A 16,869-nucleotide genomic window follows, 5' to 3' on the forward strand; every position below is an offset into this window, starting at 1 on the left:
AGGGAATAACTTTCATTTCTGCCAACTGCCCTGTTTGATAAAAAAAATTAAAAAAAAAAAAGCAATAGGGGAGAGGGGGAAGCTGAGGAATTTCTAACTAAAAAAGGGAATAACTTTCATTTCTGCCAACTGCCCTGTTTGATGAAAAATTATCTAATCCTGATTTTCTCCCTTATACAAAGGCTTGGGAGCATAACTGAAAAAAACAATAACCCATTTTTATGTTTTATAAGTACATTCATCAAGTTATAGAAAAAAGATATTAAAAGCCTATGAGGGGGGGCTTCCCTGGTGGCGCAGTGGTTGGGGGTCCGCCTGCCGATGCAGGGGACACGGGTTCGTGCCCCGGTCCGGGAGGATCCCACATGCCACGGAGCGGCTAGGCCCGTGAGCCGTGGCCGCTGGGCCTGCGCGTCCGGAGCCTGTGCTCCGCAGCAGGAGAGGCCACGGCAGTGAGAGGCCCGCGCACAGGAAAAAAAAAAAAAAAAAAAAAAAAAAGCCTATGAGGGACGCCGCCGGGGGCCGGGCCCCCGCAGCAGGAGAGGCCACGGCAGTGAGAGGCCCGCGCACAGGAAAAAAAAAAAAAAAAAAAAAAAAGCCTATGAGGGAAGAGATCCTTAGGGAAATTTTCAGATAACTCTTCTTAAGCAGAGACATGCAGTAGGAACCTGCTTACAGAGGATGAGCTGACAGCGTATTCTGGGTCAGAGCTACTTGCAAGAGACTCAGGTGCCCAGTTCCCCTGCCGTCTCCTCCTCAAGGTCCCCCCACCTCTTAAGATGTCGGCTTCCTAATATCTACTTGTCACAAGTCTACTTGCAATTCCCCAGGTAAGATATCTGGGCACTTTCAAAAAACAGCCACCGTCACTCAGAGCAACAACAGTCATTGCTCTGGAAGGTTATCCTGAATTAGTCACCTTGGCTTGTACTCGGGAATGAACAGGGAAGACAAAATGGAAACATCCCGCTTATCAGCTGGGCAGCCTGGTCCGGATCAGACTGCTGGTAAACAAATTAGGAAACACGGGTCTCGTAACTGAGAAGCAGCTTGTTTTCACTGCCCATCTGATGGAGGTGAAACACCTCTACACAGAGTGGTGAGGGGTTAGTTCGCCGACAAAGGCACCAAACAGTTTTTCTTCTCCACCAGTTTGGGCTGCAACATTAAATAGCAATTCAAATGGAACATTCTTGAAAGGTCCCGGTATAAATTAATAAGTGGCTTTTTCAGCCCACCATGTTTGGCCTCCCAGGGGACAGCTGAAAGCGACAAGACTACCCAACGTGTCTGTCCGAAAGCCCTAGTCTGTCTTCACATACGTGTCAATGGAATCAGTTCTTGTGGGCCCAGGACTTGGCTTGATTTCTTTCGTTGCCACACCTGCTTCTCCCTCCTGTAAAAGCAGAAATGAAAGGGATTTAACATAGTATGTCTGCAAAACAAATTCCTTATCAAAAGAGAAAAAGGCAAAAGAGCAGGAATTTGGATGACACACAACCCAAGGAACCTATCAAACGTGGAAATGTGAGATGTTTAAATTCGGTCACTCAGATGTAATGGAAATTTACCCTTCCCTCAACCTGCACTCCCCATCGGGATTATAAACACCCAGGTGAAGACGAGGAGGTCGAGAAGGTCGGGCTCCTCTCATTCAGCACAGTCAACCTGACCGCCCACACAGGAAAGCTTATCTTCTTCTCTTTCTCCTTGGCAGTTCCCTTCTCCCCGACCAGGTTAAGGTCACAGAGAGCTAGTGACAGTTCCACATACCTTTCCCACACAGTCCTTTAACATGCAAAATGTTAGAACTTGCTGAAGCCACGTTGAAAAGAAGGCTGTTTTCTGTGGGCAAGGCTCACAAAGCATAGGTTAGCTCCTATTAGAAATCTGTATGCATCTCGGGCCACTTAGGGAACAGGAAGACTAAGACCACTTAAATGATTTGAAGGATGTTTCTTTTCTTTTTTTTTTTTTAATATTTATTTATTTATTTGGCTGCGTTGGGTCTTAATTGCGGCATACGGGATCTTTCGTTGCAGCGTGCCGGCTTCTCTCTAGTTGTGGCACGTGGGCTTCATTGCCCTGCAGCATGTGGGATCTTAGGTCCCTGACCAGGAAACGAACCTGCATCCCCGGCATCGGAAGGCAGATTCTTAACCACTGGACCACCAGGGAAGTCCCTTGAAAGACATTTCTCTTCCAATGAGCTAGCAGAAAGATCCTCCAAAAATACAGAGATGGTTCTAGACAATTCTGTGTGCACACTGTTCCTAAATCTTGGGCAGTGTTTTTCTGTTCACAGAAGCAAAGCAAGAAAAACATGTTGACACTAGAAATAACTGTCACTCATCAGTGAGGGAGAATATTATGCTAACCGCTCATCCCAAAGAAAGAAGCCTCATTTGGAAACTTCTGATACACTCCTTGGGCTTTCTGAATTTTATCAGTTATCTGCAGAAGGTTATTAACGCTCTTTGATCAACGCTGTGTTTTCATAATCTTTGCTCACTCGCAGAAAGAGTACTCTGACATTAGTGCACTTCCTGATTAGTATTTTACTTCGCTTGACTTCAGCCCCTATTCATCTAAAATTTATGAGGGGCGTGGGTGGTAGGGCTATTAAGAGCCATTTTGCAACTCTGTTCACCTTGTGCACAGCAAATAAATGAGAAGGTAAAGGAAGTGGCACTCAACCATTTCAGACACATCCCTTAGTTAAGCTTTTCGTAAGGTGCCCCTCACCCCGCCCCACTCCCACTTACCTACAAAGTCGAGTTTTCTCTTTCAGAGACACAGGTAACCTCTCTGCCTGTATCAGACGTGTACTGTGACAAAGCTGGAATGACTGTGCTTATGAGGGAGGATTTTCTCCTCCTGTGCTTGTCTCCCTCACCCTGTATGCAGTTTTTTTCTAGTAGCAGAGGAGGAGAGGTCCCTCTGGGCTTCACTTATCTTCTGTGCTCTTTAGCAGGACTGCCTGCATGCCAGTTCCCCCGACACATGCTTCCCACCAGGGATGGGCTGGCACGTGCTGCCTCGCCCAGCTCGCGTCATTTGGGGTTGCGCATAAATGCCAGTTAGACCACCCTGCCTTTAAACCCTGTCCTCGGGGGTTCCCTAGCAGCTGCCGTTAGAGGGGAGGGACAAGCCAGGGTATTCCCTGAGGGTACAACCAGAGCCGCTCTGCTCTTTCTTTTCTCCACTTCTCAGTTTTAATATACCAACGTTCCTCGTAAGACCTTGAAAAGAGGGTTCTGTTATTAGTAAGTGTTTTTTAAAGCCTTTTGATTTTACCACATCTGATCACAACTCCGCTTACCTAAGTGAAATGCTGAACACAGCTTTGAGACCTGGGTTGAAAAAGTTTATGCCTTTTTATCTTTTTAGGTCAGTAACATAAATTTGTCAGGACATACTGGAGAAAAAAGGACTATCTCTTTGGTCATAAAAGGTAATCAGTATTTTCCATTTCAGCTATGATAGCCACAAGCATTATGTTATACATTTACGTTGACTACGCTGAAGTTTCCCCACTATCTGGCTTTCCTTGAAAGGAAATGGTGGTATTTGTAGCAACTGCCCAGGTGAGGTTTTGTAACTTGCTTAAAACAAAACCAACACACTTACAGCCATCCTGATTTCAACAAAGGAGTCTTCGGAGGGGCCACCTGAGTTCAGCAGCTTGAGTTGTAATTCAGACACGATGCCCAGCAGATCGACCTTTTCAGCTTGAAGGCGTGCCACCTGGGTCTTCAGCTGTTCCACTTCCTGTTCTGCTTCTGCCTTGGGGACCTTGGGGACGAGGAGCAAAGGGAATTAATGAGTCACGCTAGGGACTTGGCCATCAAACTCGAGTGCCTCCATACCCATGGCAAGACAGCTGTGCTTTATAGTAGGATATTCTAGCTTATCCTTAGCAATTTATTTTGACATGCCAATTAAAATGGAAAAGCTTACATTATTTTATCGTATGCAAATAATTGGAAGTTAAAATAACCTCATGACAAGAAAGGCTTCCTCAGCATGCTGAAATAATCTGATGCCATGAAATTAACCAACCAGACTTTGGCAATGGTAGACTTGTAAATTCTAGTCCAAAATTCCACAAAGAACTGCCACAACTCAACCTCTTGCCTTTTTTTTCCCCCTACAAATGCATACCCACCCCCACACTCCCCGTTCTTGTCATGTCTACTCAGAAGCCAAAGCACCAAGGGCATAACGTTACAGTAACGGCAAAACACAACGAAAGGCCCACAATTCTCCCAGGTATGTACTCTGGTTGCTACAGTACTCTATGCTCATGTTTTAAGGTTGCTAAAAATAAGTTTGGTGAGACATAAGAAAACTGAAAATTCAGAGGCTGGTACCAAGGGTGGAAAAATTAAATTTCGGCCTCTATAAACATTAATAATAAATATTAATATCTCCCTGAGTACCTGCTGTGGTCATCCTGTTGCAGTTACTACATATGACAAAGTCATAAGAGAAAGAGCCTGTTGGCATGTGGTGCTTTTACTTGGGAAAAGGGAGAGCAGATTCTAGTCCACACTCTGCTAATCAGAGCATGTGTCACCTTGAGCAGATTCACTCAGTGTCTTGGCTTCAGTTTTCTCGGCTCAGAAAGAAAGACGTGGTACCACGTGGTCTCTGGGGTCTCTTCCAGCCGTGACCTTCTTAGCCTCTCTGATATCTTCCCTCACAGCTCTTATGGACATGGCGCCACCAGAAATACATACACTTGAGATTATCAGAGGATTGCAACACACAGAAAATTCACACACACACACACACACACACACACACACACACACACCCACACCCTATGACAGATCTCCTAAGGAATGGTAAACAGGCCCAAAGGCTTATAGTAAAACCAAAAAATTATCAGAAAGGCTTGTGCACGGACCATAAACCAGCTAGTCCATGAAGTATTAAGAAGAGAGGGCTTGGGCTTCCCTGGTGGTGCAGTGGTTGAGAGTCCGCCTGCTAATGCAGGGGACGTGGGTTCGTGCCCCAGTCCGGGAAGATCCTACAGGCTGCGGAGCTGCTGGGCCCGTGAGCGATGGCCGCTGAGCCTGCACGTCCGGAGCCTGTGCTCCGCAACGGGAGAGGCCACAGCAGTGAGAGGTCCGTGTACCGCAAAAAAAAAAAAGAAAAGAAAAAAAGAAGAGAGGGCTTGGTAGTAATTGGCAGCATGTAAAACCAAAAAATTATCAGAAAGGCTTGTGCACGGACCATAAACCAGCTAGTCCATGAAGTATTAAGAAGAGAGGGCTTGGGCTTCCCTGGTGGTGCAGTGGTTGAGAGTCCGCCTGCTAATGCAGGGGACGTGGGTTCGTGCCCCAGTCCGGGAAGATCCTACAGGCTGCGGAGCTGCTGGGCCCGTGAGCGATGGCCGCTGAGCCTGCACGTCCGGAGCCTGTGCTCCGCAACGGGAGAGGCCACAGCAGTGAGAGGTCCGTGTACCGCAAAAAAAAAAAAGAAAAGAAAAAAAGAAGAGAGGGCTTGGTAGTAATTGGCAGCATGGAAGTGCCCCTTACACCAGTGGAATCATGCTCTGCCTTCATTTGGACCATTCTCTTGCTAGGAAACTCCCACAGGCATTAGAAAAAAGCAACTCATTGTAAAACTGAAGGGTTAGGTCTGTAAGGAAAGGTTCGAAGCCTGTGCAGTCTCTCCTGGTAATGACTCAGACCAAAGAAATGTATACTTAAAGGCACGAAAACATAAAAGAAAATGTACTGCCTAGCCTGGTACTAGGAAGCAGGCAGGGAAGGGCAAGACTGCACTCTGTGAGGGATTTTCACATCCATCCTCTTGCCCTCCCCGAGGATACTGTGTAGAATGGACTTTTAAGGAAGGAAATAGAGTTTTAAACAAGGGTCTGAGGACCAGGGATATAAGGCCATGACTCTAAAATCTCAGATGTCAGGTTAATTTTCTTTTTTGCAACTGTGCGGATCTCTTAACCGTCCTGGGGAAATTATGAATCTGCTTATTTGGCTATAAAACACCTTGTGAGGTGACACTTTAAATTTCTCTTCATTTCACTGTTAAGGCTCTGTCCATCGTCTTCCCGGACTAAACTTCCAGGGCTTATTCTCTGGATCTCAAGCCCAGCTCCATTATTTGTTATGTCTTTCATCAGTTTTGAGCACTTAGCATCGATTAGCCTTCGTGACACAACAATTTCTCTGTCTTTTTCTGTGCTTGTATTGTCCTGGAAATGTGCCCAGGCTGATATGCCATTTTATAATCCAAAAACAACAGTCTATCTAATGACCTTTGCCTGGCCATCTGTAGTTAAAAGTTAAAAAGTACTCTTTAGAGATCATTATGATGTATAATTCAGTGAAACTGGACAGAACCACTAATGCCTCGGCCTCACCCTAAAGATCAGAGGCAGATTTCCAAAGGAAATTCCCTGCTCCCTTCCCTTGTGTGACACAGACCACAGGAGAGGCCCTGATGGCTTGTGGGGGTGGGTGGGTGGGGAGGAGGGGCGCATCCTGCAGAAGCAGCAGCAAAGATGGGCCAGCTTGAGTGAGGAAAATCTGAGGCCTTGAGAGCTTTAGTAAATCAGGAAGATGAGGGCCTAAATTAAAAACAACTGGGCTTCCCTGGTGGTGCAGTGGTTAAGGATCCGCCTGCCAGCGCAGGGGACACGGGTTCGAGCCCTAGTCCGGGAAGATCCCACATGCCGCAGAGCAACTAAGCCCGTGCGTCACAACTACTGAGCCCGTGTGCCACAACTACTGAGCCTGCGCTCTAGAGCCTGCGAGCCACAACTACTGAGCCCGTGCTCTAGAGCTCGCGAGCCACAACTACCGAGCCCGCGTGCCTAGAGCCCGTGCTCCGCAACAAGAGAAGCCCCTGCAGTGAGAAGCCCGTTGCACTGCCCCCACTCGCCGCAACTAGAGAAAGCCCGCACGCAGCAACGAAGACCCAGTGCAGCCAAAAATAAATAAATTAAATAAATTTTTAAAAAATTAAAAAACAAAACAAAACACCACCACCACCACCACCACAAGTGGTCCAGGAGACAAACATTACAGAAGAGGCAGGGGGGCGAGGGGTGGGCCTGGGAGGAACAGTCTGGCGGGATACAGCTGATGACCAAGGGTTTTTAAGAGTCCTAAATGTCACTTTGTCCCAAGGCCTCGTTTCTGAGTCCTGCTTGTAGTCTGCTTCAGCTGATCTCTGCACTGAAAGAAGCTCCAGAGCTCCAGCTTCTGACCTCACCTTCTTCCAACACTGGGGCCTTTTCGGAAAAGCTACAGGCAGACCATCTCAGGCAGACAAACTGCTTCTGGAAGCTTCCTTTTTGGCTTCAAAGTGCTGGGCCCCGCAGGCTGAAGCCAACTGTCAGCCCACATCCCAAAAGCCAAGGGAGGAAAACAAAGTGAGATATTTTCTTCCAGCAAGTAGAAAATTACTCATATATCCCCGTGATCACTTCTTCAGAGTATTCTACCTCAAAAATATTTAGACAATGAGAGTTTTCGCCCAAAGAAGTGACTTAATGCTCTTTGCACTGTAAGACAAACTGAAGCATCAGACATGATAAATCTTATCAATAATGAAACATTTCCAATACAAATACAAATTTATTAAAGCTGAATGTTTTCGTTGTCCCATGAGCAGGAGTTGATGAGTAAGATCACTGACATAAACTATGATATTTTTCTAAACAACTTTTCATTCTTTAGATTATTCCCTATTTCTCTGTTCCTTATTTTATTTCTTTGTTTGTATTCTTTACCTATTTAAGAAATTAGACATCAACAAAGTTCAAGGTAAAGGCTCAAGAAAAATCACTGATGAGGGGAGGGATAAGTGAGGAGTATGGAATTGACAGATACAAACTACTTCCTGTAATAAACCATAATGGAAAAGAAAAATATAAGGGAACAGATAGAAACTACTGTACATAAAATAGATAAGCAATAAGGATTTACTGTTTAGCACATGGAACTATACTATGTATCTTGTAATAACCTATAATGGAAAATAAACTGAAAAAAATTTATATAACTGAATCACTTTGCTGCATACCTGAACTAACACAATATTGTAAATGAACTGGAAAAAAAAAAAAAAAAAGAAAGAAAACCACTGATATCCAAGAATTAACCCAGTGCTCCATCCTCCCTAAAGCTGTTAAGTTCTAGGTTTGGAAGAAAATGAACTGCAGACGTCCATCTAAACAAATAATACCCAGTGAGCCTTAGACTATGGGCAGAGGCTTCAAATGTGCTCTGATTTGCTTTTTCACTCACATCTTTGATGCTCGTTCTCAGGTGTGAGCACACTTCTTGGGTTCTTTGGGTCAGTGGAAATGTGGCAACCCTACAGCCTCATATCACATGACATTTGTCAAACCAGTTTTCAAAAGTAAATGTAAAACATAAAGCGAGGAATCTATTTTAGACGGAGAGAAAGGACAAGGTCAATAAGTGAAAATTCTGAGTGACAGATTTTTAAAGTGTAATTCTATATCAAAGACATAAACTAACGACTAACACTTGGATGGTTCTAGGCAGAGGTCCTTCCGTACCATCTATAATGAATACAAAATACTGACTTATAACCGTAACACTCTTTTGACTATAATCCATGTGGTCAAAGCTTTACCCATTTCTTTCCTTCACCAGAGATTATACATGACCCTTAAAATTGTAACCAATCTTCTCATCAAGCATGCTTCTTTCAAGATAATGCAAAGCACCCATCTAGCCTGAACCGTGAAAGGTTCTGATCTAGAAGTCTGGTCAAGTAAGATTGCACGACAGACACGAACAGAATAAAATCACAACTGATCAGCCTGCTCACCTCGAATGACCTTTCAGCTTTCCCTCTTAGTTTTCCAAGTTCTTGCTTCAGTTTTTCATTTTCAAGACTCATCGCCGCGAGGCGCTCTTTGGCTTCTTTGCTCTGGGCCTCAGAGAACAGGCGTTCTTCTTTCTGTTTTTCTGTCCAGGCTGAGAGCTCCTCAAATCGCCCTTTCATAGCTTGATTGTTCAGCTTCATGGCCTCTGCATGGGGTGCAGAGGGAGAGTGTCACACCAGGGGCCTGGACTTGGGGTCATGAATGGAACCCGCCTGGGCCCCCGGGTCAGCCGGAAAGACTGCGAAGCAAGATGAGTGAGTGGTTTCCACTTCCAGACGGGACTAGCAGGGTCTGATGTCATCTCTAGTCCTCAAGAGTCTCAAGAAAATAAAACTGATTTTATTGATTTATTATAACAAAATGTCTATTAATAACTACAGAGACTGAGGTCCATCACTCCTGGATTCGAACACTGGTTCTCCCAAAAACCATGGCTGGAGATATTAGAATGCTTTCTTTTTCTTTTCTTTTTTTTTTTTTTTTTTTTTTTTTTTTGCGGTATGAGGGCCTCTCACCGCTGTGGCCTCTCCCGTTGCGGAGCACAGGCTCCGGACGCGCAGGCTCAGCGGCCACGGCTCGCGGGCCCCGCCGCCCCGCGGCATGTGGGATCCTCCCGGACCGGGGTACGAACCCATGTCCTCTGCATCGGCAGGCGGACTCTCAACCACCGCGCCACCAGGGAAGCCCGAAGAATGCTTTCTTCTAAGGTAATATTTAGGACTAACTCTGTAATAATAGCAGCCTTTTTTTCTTTTCCCTTTTAAATGGGCTAAATGTCATCATGCCATTTCCCGGAGATGCATACTTTTTATTTTTACCTGTATCCAAAAGTAAATAATGGAAACAGCTTTAGCCTTACTCAAAGCTAATTCTGTGCTCTTTCTTCCCCCAGGGAACCAGGCGCAGAGAAAGGGATGCACCTACAAGCTCTTAGCAAAGGACGGCATCCCCGGAGGCCCGGGGCGAATGAAGAAACATGGGGCCACAGGTGCTGCTCACCCTTCAGCTGATGGTTCTCCCTTAGAAGCTCTCTCATCTGCTGCAGCAGCTCATGTGGGGTGAACGCGTCCAGGTTCGGGTGAGCCAGATTGGGGGGTCCATTTCCTGTGGTTTCATTGGGGCTGTCCCCCTTTTCAGTCAGGCAGCTAACTGGTTGGTGGGACATGGCAGCAGTTCCTACAGAAAAGTCACAAACCGAAAATATAACTGTTCCCCTCTGCATGGCGTCCTCACGAGTCCCACAAGCCCATGTGCAAGTGCTAATAAGTATTCTACAAGGTGCTTTCTCTCCCATTATATTTTGAACAATCTTGATTCTTCCTTTTTAAACAAAAAAGGTACATCCTAGCTTCAGTTTGTATGTGTATGTCTGTGTATAAGGGTGTATAAAGGGGTACAGTGAGGAGATGGGGGATAGAGGAGGGAGAGACAGACATGATATCACGATGATCAGGAATCCTAATGTGGGGAGTTCAAGAGGCTTTCTTTTCCATATATACATTTGTAGATGTGGGCAAAGTATTATTAAATGGATTTTTCCCCAGAAAAATCTTTAAGCTCAAATCTTCCTATTTTGGGTGAATTGTATGGTATGTGAATTATATCTCAATAATTAATTGTTACAAAATCTCCATATTTTATTTCTTGTATATTTGGCTGAGAGGAAAGGGAGAACTAACCTATTTCGGATGCTTACTATCCTCTTGATCATCGCACCAGACTGTCAGTTTCTAATCCTCACTAAAACTCAACTAGATAGCTATTTTCCTGGTGGCAGAGCTGAGCTCACAGAGGTTTTATAGCTCATCCAAGGTCACTCAGTGAAGGGCACAACCGAGCATTAAGGATGATTCCAGAACCCAGCCCTGCCACACAGTGAAGGTAGCACTGAATACTTAGGCTTCCACAGTCGATACTTTTGCAAAACATTCTAAAAGACTAAGAAAATCTTGCTTAGTTGTTGCATATTCTGAGAATATTTTAAGCATACTACTTTATTTGTTGAGGGGTCAGTGTGGCCATAAGTAAGATAGACGGCTGTATCCCAACTGTACTTCTGTATGGCCTACCACCTGGGCAAACACAGAAATCAAATGCTGTGGGCAAACATTTTCCTTTTCACATTTCACAAAGATGATGATACACCTTTTCATGAGGAATTGCAGAGTTATTGCATCAGTCACTGGAAGCTGAGGAGAGAGAAGTGCTCTCTGATCTATCGCTGTATAACCTCTGGGTGTGCTCTATAGATAAACATGGAAGGCGGGCCCATTCACCTCACCCAGAGTTCAGATTCCACTTCACCCATCCATCGCACACTGCCAGAAATCTTAAAGAAATAACCAAGGCTGCCGGAAGGATTTTTTCTTCTTACTTCTTAGCAATAACAGTCAATGAATTGCTTACAAGCAAGTTACTAACAAATTTTCACTGCGTCCAAAGAACCTTGTCCCTGTAAAAAGTTCCCACGTGTGCCGATAGAACCTGCCACTGCCGACAGGAGGGCAGAGTACAAATGACTATCTCTCTAAGAGGCTGCAAGGGAAGCTTCAGTTACGGTTTTGTTGTTAAGTCCCTGTGCATGTGAGGGCAGAAGCTGGGGAAAGCACCATGTATTAGTGCCCGTATGTTAACGCACCAAACCCTTGGGGTGCAGAGCGGTGCTTCTTTCCCACTCTGGCAGGAGCCAATCCCTAGGCTCTCTGGAGGTCTCCTGGAACTGAGAGCCTGGTGACCTGCTTTTGGTCTAAAGGACCTGTAAGGTAAGCTGGGACGAAGTGAGAGAGCGGCATGGACTTATAAATACTACCAAATGTAAAATAGCTACTGGGAAGCAGGCGCATAGCACAGGGAGATCAGCTCGGTGCTTTGTGACCACCTAGAGGGGTGGGATAGGGAGGGTGGGAGGGAGACGCAAAAGGAAGGAGATATGGGGATATATATGTATGTATAGCTGACTCACTTTGTTATACAGCAGAAACTAACACACCGTTGTAAAGCAATTATACTCCAATAAAGATGTTAAAAAAATAAATTAAATAAAGGACCTGTAGGAAATCAGAGACAGGGCTGCTACTGAGGGGACAGCTGGCCCCCAGCACTGTGGCCTGCGTGATTCCTCTAGAGCAGCTGGCATAGGAAAGGCATCCTCATGGAATTCTTTAATGAGGATGGCAATTCTATGAAGTGAAAAACACGGATAAAGCATTTTGAGCCTTTTGAAAGCATCTGTGTTTTACATATCCTGATTCATTTAGAAAGAGGTACACTGCTAAAGTGTGCTATCTCTTAGCATTAGGTGACCAGAATAGACTGCTTTTGTTTTCCCCAATAAAACAATTTGTATTATTTTGCATAAAATAATTTGGATAAAGCCAGTTTCTGACTTTCCATAAAACTCATTTTTGCACAGTACTATGTTGGCGCTAAAATTTCATAAAAATGGGTTTTTACTAAATAACAGTGCTATATATTTTGCAAAGAATACTAAAATTCTAAGTAATTGACAAAGATAAAATCCTTGTAACGTGTGTCATTCACTTGTCAATATTAAATTTCCTCAGGTATTCAAGGATTAGACTATACTTTGGAGACATTTAACAGATTTGTTTTTAAAGTATCTAAAGCAGAGGGAGGGAAGAGTAGGGGAAGGGGGAGGGGAGAGAAGAGAGACTGTTCCTTCCAATATTTTTCCTCCTTGACTTTCAGTTATATCTCCACCAAGACTTGAGGCACAACCGTAACAGTTAAAACCGATTCTACTTATCAACTTTTTCTGGTTGCCCAGATTTTATAAGGACATGAGAGAAAAAAAAAAAACCCGGGTTATGCTAAGGGAGAAGTAGAAAAATAAGCCGGGTGCCACTAACCAGACACGTGACCTTGAGAACTCATCTGACCTCTGTGATTATTTACTGACTTGTCTAGCAAACGATGATCACTATAGCTGCTTTCAGCTCAGAAGCCCTATGAAAAGTATTAAGCTTCTAGCAAGATCACAGTCCAACCCGCACTGTCAAACACGGACACCCCAGCACCCTCGTGGCCATGCTGCCCTCTCCCACTAATACATACGCCCGTCCCGATTATAGTGAACTCTTTGCTACGCGGCATTGTTAGGAAAAGTGTTTGGTAATTCAAATGTCATAGTATATAAGAAGTTAACATAAATGCCAAACATAAGCACATAAATACTTATAAACAAAATTTTACTAAAAGCAATTTAATTGATTTTTGGTGACTCAAAGTGCATTTTATGATTTTAGAATATTTGGGGGGGCGTCATTACAAGCTATCACAGTACAGTGCGTATATGAGGTGTCTACTGGTAGAATGCCAGTTAGAGAAAGCTGAATTCTCTAAATGTTTAGCATCACCTTGAAATATTTTCAATTGAGAAAATGCAGAGATGTATTATAAATCCTTGCACACATCCTCAAAGGTTATGAACTAAGGAACTAAGCCATTTACTCCAAGGTTCTGTCTAATAACAGAATTTCTCATAACAATCCAACCAATGATCAGAAATGCACCATTTCTAAGCAAAGATTTTTTTTTTTTAACTACAGAAGGGTGAATTAATTTAGCACAGGATTTGTCGAGATTTCACCAATGAGGAAAAATAGGAACCACCTGGAAGGTGGAAGATCAAAAGCAAAATCTCCTAGATTTTATTCCTGGATCTGCTATTCAAATTCCTGATTATAATTATTGTTCTTAATTCCAGAGGTCACGTAATTATAGCAGTGACTTGACTTCGTAGGCGTGAGCTTAAATCTTGTTTCTGAGTTGGCCTTAAAAATGAGCCAGTCCAACTTATTCAATGCAGGAATGTCCTGTCCGGTTTCCATGGCAGATGGTCATATAGACCAGGCTCGAATGACTTCAGTGACACAAAAAATGAGCACATGATCTTAGCAGGCAACTGCCCATTCTATTCCAGGATGGCTCCGACTGCCAGAAAGCCATTTTGTATCCAACAGAAATCTGCCTTACACTGACTTCTCTCCACTGGTCGTCGGACCGTCAAGAATAATACAGAATAAACCCAGGTCCTTACCCTGGTGTGGCTGATTCTCCGAGCCTGCTGATTAAGCGTTCACAGGTTCAAGCCCCACATGGATAAATTAGTTTTAAACAGGGGAAACCTATTTCCTGATCAGAGACAGTTGCTGGCTATTGGCAAATTCTGGTTTGGGTTTTCAAGGGGATTGAGTAACAACATTCCAAGGTTGCAGCAACTGAACTCATCACCATCCTGGAAAAAGAACTCAAAGTACATATCCTGTTAAGGGGGTAAAAGAAGACTTACCTTTTATGCCAGAAATGGTACTCTGACTTTTGTAACTGCAAACATACAGAAAATGGAAATAGACAGCCTCATCACCCAAGGCAGGAACCTGAGAGTTATGCTGGATTCTTCCTATTTGCTCTTCCCCCAAGTCTAACGGGTCACCGAGTCCTGTCACTCCCACCCCCTCTCAATCCCCACCAGCTTAGGTCAGGCCCTTCTTGTCTTGTCTGGCCCCCAGAGTACGGGACTTTCATCTGTTTTGTCCACTGCCGTGTCCCTAGCACCTAGAAGATTACCCGACATATATGGGGGTTCAAAAAATACTTGCTGAATGAATTTGCACAGCTTCCTCCATGGCTGGACTCATCTCCTTCCATTGCAGCCCCACTACCTCCATGGTTTCTTTCCTAATACCAGGGCATCCCCCTGCTTAAACCCTTCCCATACAGAGCTCCAGCTCCCGAGCAAGACAAACATGCCTTTCAGAGGCTGGCCCCCACTTACCCAGCAGTATCATCTCCTGTCACCAGTGCCACTCACGCCTGAGGCACATTAAAGAGCTCACAGTTCGTGGCCTTCTTTTGCTTTCCTACCCTTCCCTGAGATGCCCGGGTCTGCTTTTACCCTGGCAAACTCCCACTGGACAGTTCAATGTCCAGCGTGAACAGATGTCCTGTGTAAAATAACCTGTTCTTTCCTTTGAGCACCCAACAGTGCTTTGTGTGTTCCACCCCCTTGGTCCTTTTATGTACAGTACTGTGATCATACCACGCCAGTCAATCTTCCCATCAAACCTACGTCAAGGTCTCTATTTTATTCGTCCTACAGACTGGCACACTGAGAGCAGGCTCTCAGAAAATGTCTGTTGAAATGAAATGAAGCTATAGTGTAAGAGGTCAAGTCATACACTTGTAAAACACAAACCTGACATACTAGTATTACGAGTTTTTCTACAGTTCAGTGGCACTCACTTCCAGATTCTTGAACTCAACTTATTTTGAAAATTAGTACCACTTTAAAAATATCACTACAAAGGTATCTGGATGTCATTTCATAACACATATTCCATTACTCAACCCACATAATAGGTCAAAGTGAAAACGAGAACTTTCAATATAATTTTTTTCTTTCTCAGTGAAACAGATTTTATTTTCAAAACGCAGAGTTTAATTTCTTCCTTTTCCTTTGGATTTACTATTCCATAGATTCCAAAGAACATATCACTCAGTCCAAGTCTCTATAAAATTCAGAAAAAGTGAGGCTTGGAGAAGAGAATACCCATGTGCCCCTACCTAAGGGTGGGGATTCCATGGGAGGGTAAAACAGTGACCAATTCCTTTCAAGAATAACGTTTTTGTTTTTTCGGAGAGTTTAGATGGAGCCCATAACATAATATGCAACTTGACGTCAGTTACCAAAAAAAAAAAAAAATACTACTTTTATAATGTTGTACACAATACATAAAGAACAACTAAAATTGGCCCAGTAGAAGAACTGGCCAATCACCCGGAAGACTCTAATTACTGTCCTCTCTACAGGCTACATTTCGACTTGTCTTGCCCAGGGCATTACGGGGCAGTCCCTGGACTGGCCTCTGCTACTGGACCTCCCCAGCCCACTCCAAACTGGGCATATCCTGGGCGGGGTGGCCAGGGCCCCCTAGCTCTTCTCTCCTTCCGGCAAAGAGCAAGGGTGAGGGGTTCTTCTGTTAACAGTGCGTTTGCTTCACCAGATCCCAGGCTTTTTTGATGTTTTAAGTTTCGGTTTTCCGTTTCATCCTTAAGCAGTGCTGTGGCATATAATTTCCATACAGCAGTCTTCCTGGTGGAGGAAGGAGGCTAGACGGAACCTGGGTTACATTTTCTCTTAGCGATGCTCACTGCTTGCAGCTTACACGATAGAAACAATCCCTTTGGGGTTCTCAGCCTCATCACATATTCATATTCTCTATGTATCTATAAACACACACAAACACATACATACACACATGCCCTCCTAGACACAACGGTTTATGAAGATTCCTTTCAGCTGTTCAGTAATCCCGCCACCTTAGAGAGCGGTCACCGGTTCTTTAGTGTCCTGGGCCATCTCGTAAAGCTAGAGTAGTTTGTACGTCTTCCAAAGGTGTGTCCTTAACCCCTTCCCTTATAATGAGGAACTGGCTGAACAATCATTCCCAACCTGCGGAAGGATGTCAGCCTCAGACCACCTTCATGACCTACAGAGGAGGGCACCTGCGGCCAGCCTCGAGAGTAAAAAAGGGGGAAAGGGGCGCTTTGGGCTGGACGCCCCCGCTGCCCTTCCGCACCAGGTCAGGATCGCCAGGGCCCGGAAACCCTCCCAGCGAGCGCCGCCGTCCCACCCGAGGGGACGCCCCACCCTCGCCACTCACGTCCCTACTGGCTCCGGGTCGCAGGGAAGGCGGCTACGGGAACCGCTTCCAGGGCGGAGAGGGAGCCCCTGCCCGCCCCCTGCCCCGGCTCACCCGGTGCCCGGGCTCCGGCCTCCCTCGGTGTCACTGCCTCCTCGGCATCGTTGCCGCTGGGAGAGGGCTCTGGACCCGGATGCAGACGCCGACCAGGGGACCGGCCGGGGGCGGCGGCGGCGGGGGCTGCGGAGCCTCTGGCGGACGCGCAGCCTCGCGACCCCACCCAGCGCTGCTCAGCTGACAGTCGCGCCG

General features: G+C 45.2%; 1 protein-coding gene across 4 annotated transcripts in view; it reads right to left on the minus strand.

Annotated features, from left to right (window-relative positions):
- Positions 1 to 16,869, minus strand: part of OPTN (optineurin) — a 42,827-nt gene extending 25,958 nt beyond the window's left edge. The window contains exons 1-5 of one of the 4 annotated variants that reach the window (XM_007126036.4): positions 16,675 to 16,869; positions 9,896 to 10,072; positions 8,839 to 9,041; positions 3,631 to 3,795; positions 1,323 to 1,396 (exon numbers count right to left, since the gene is read on the minus strand). In XM_007126036.4, coding sequence (XP_007126098.2) covers positions 1,323 to 1,396; positions 3,631 to 3,795; positions 8,839 to 9,041; positions 9,896 to 10,061 — 608 coding nt within the window. In that variant the 5' untranslated portion in view covers positions 10,062 to 10,072; positions 16,675 to 16,869. Of the gene's footprint in view, positions 1 to 1,322; positions 1,397 to 3,630; positions 3,796 to 8,838; positions 9,042 to 9,895; positions 10,073 to 14,207; positions 14,230 to 14,693; positions 14,854 to 16,674 lie in introns of those variants that run through there. The other 3 variants (XM_028495722.2, XM_028495720.2, XM_028495721.2) reach the window with 3 other exon arrangements.

Source organism: Physeter macrocephalus, chromosome 11 (assembly GCF_002837175.3).
Source record: "Physeter macrocephalus isolate SW-GA chromosome 11, ASM283717v5, whole genome shotgun sequence".
Taxonomy (NCBI): domain Eukaryota; kingdom Metazoa; phylum Chordata; class Mammalia; order Artiodactyla; family Physeteridae; genus Physeter; species Physeter macrocephalus.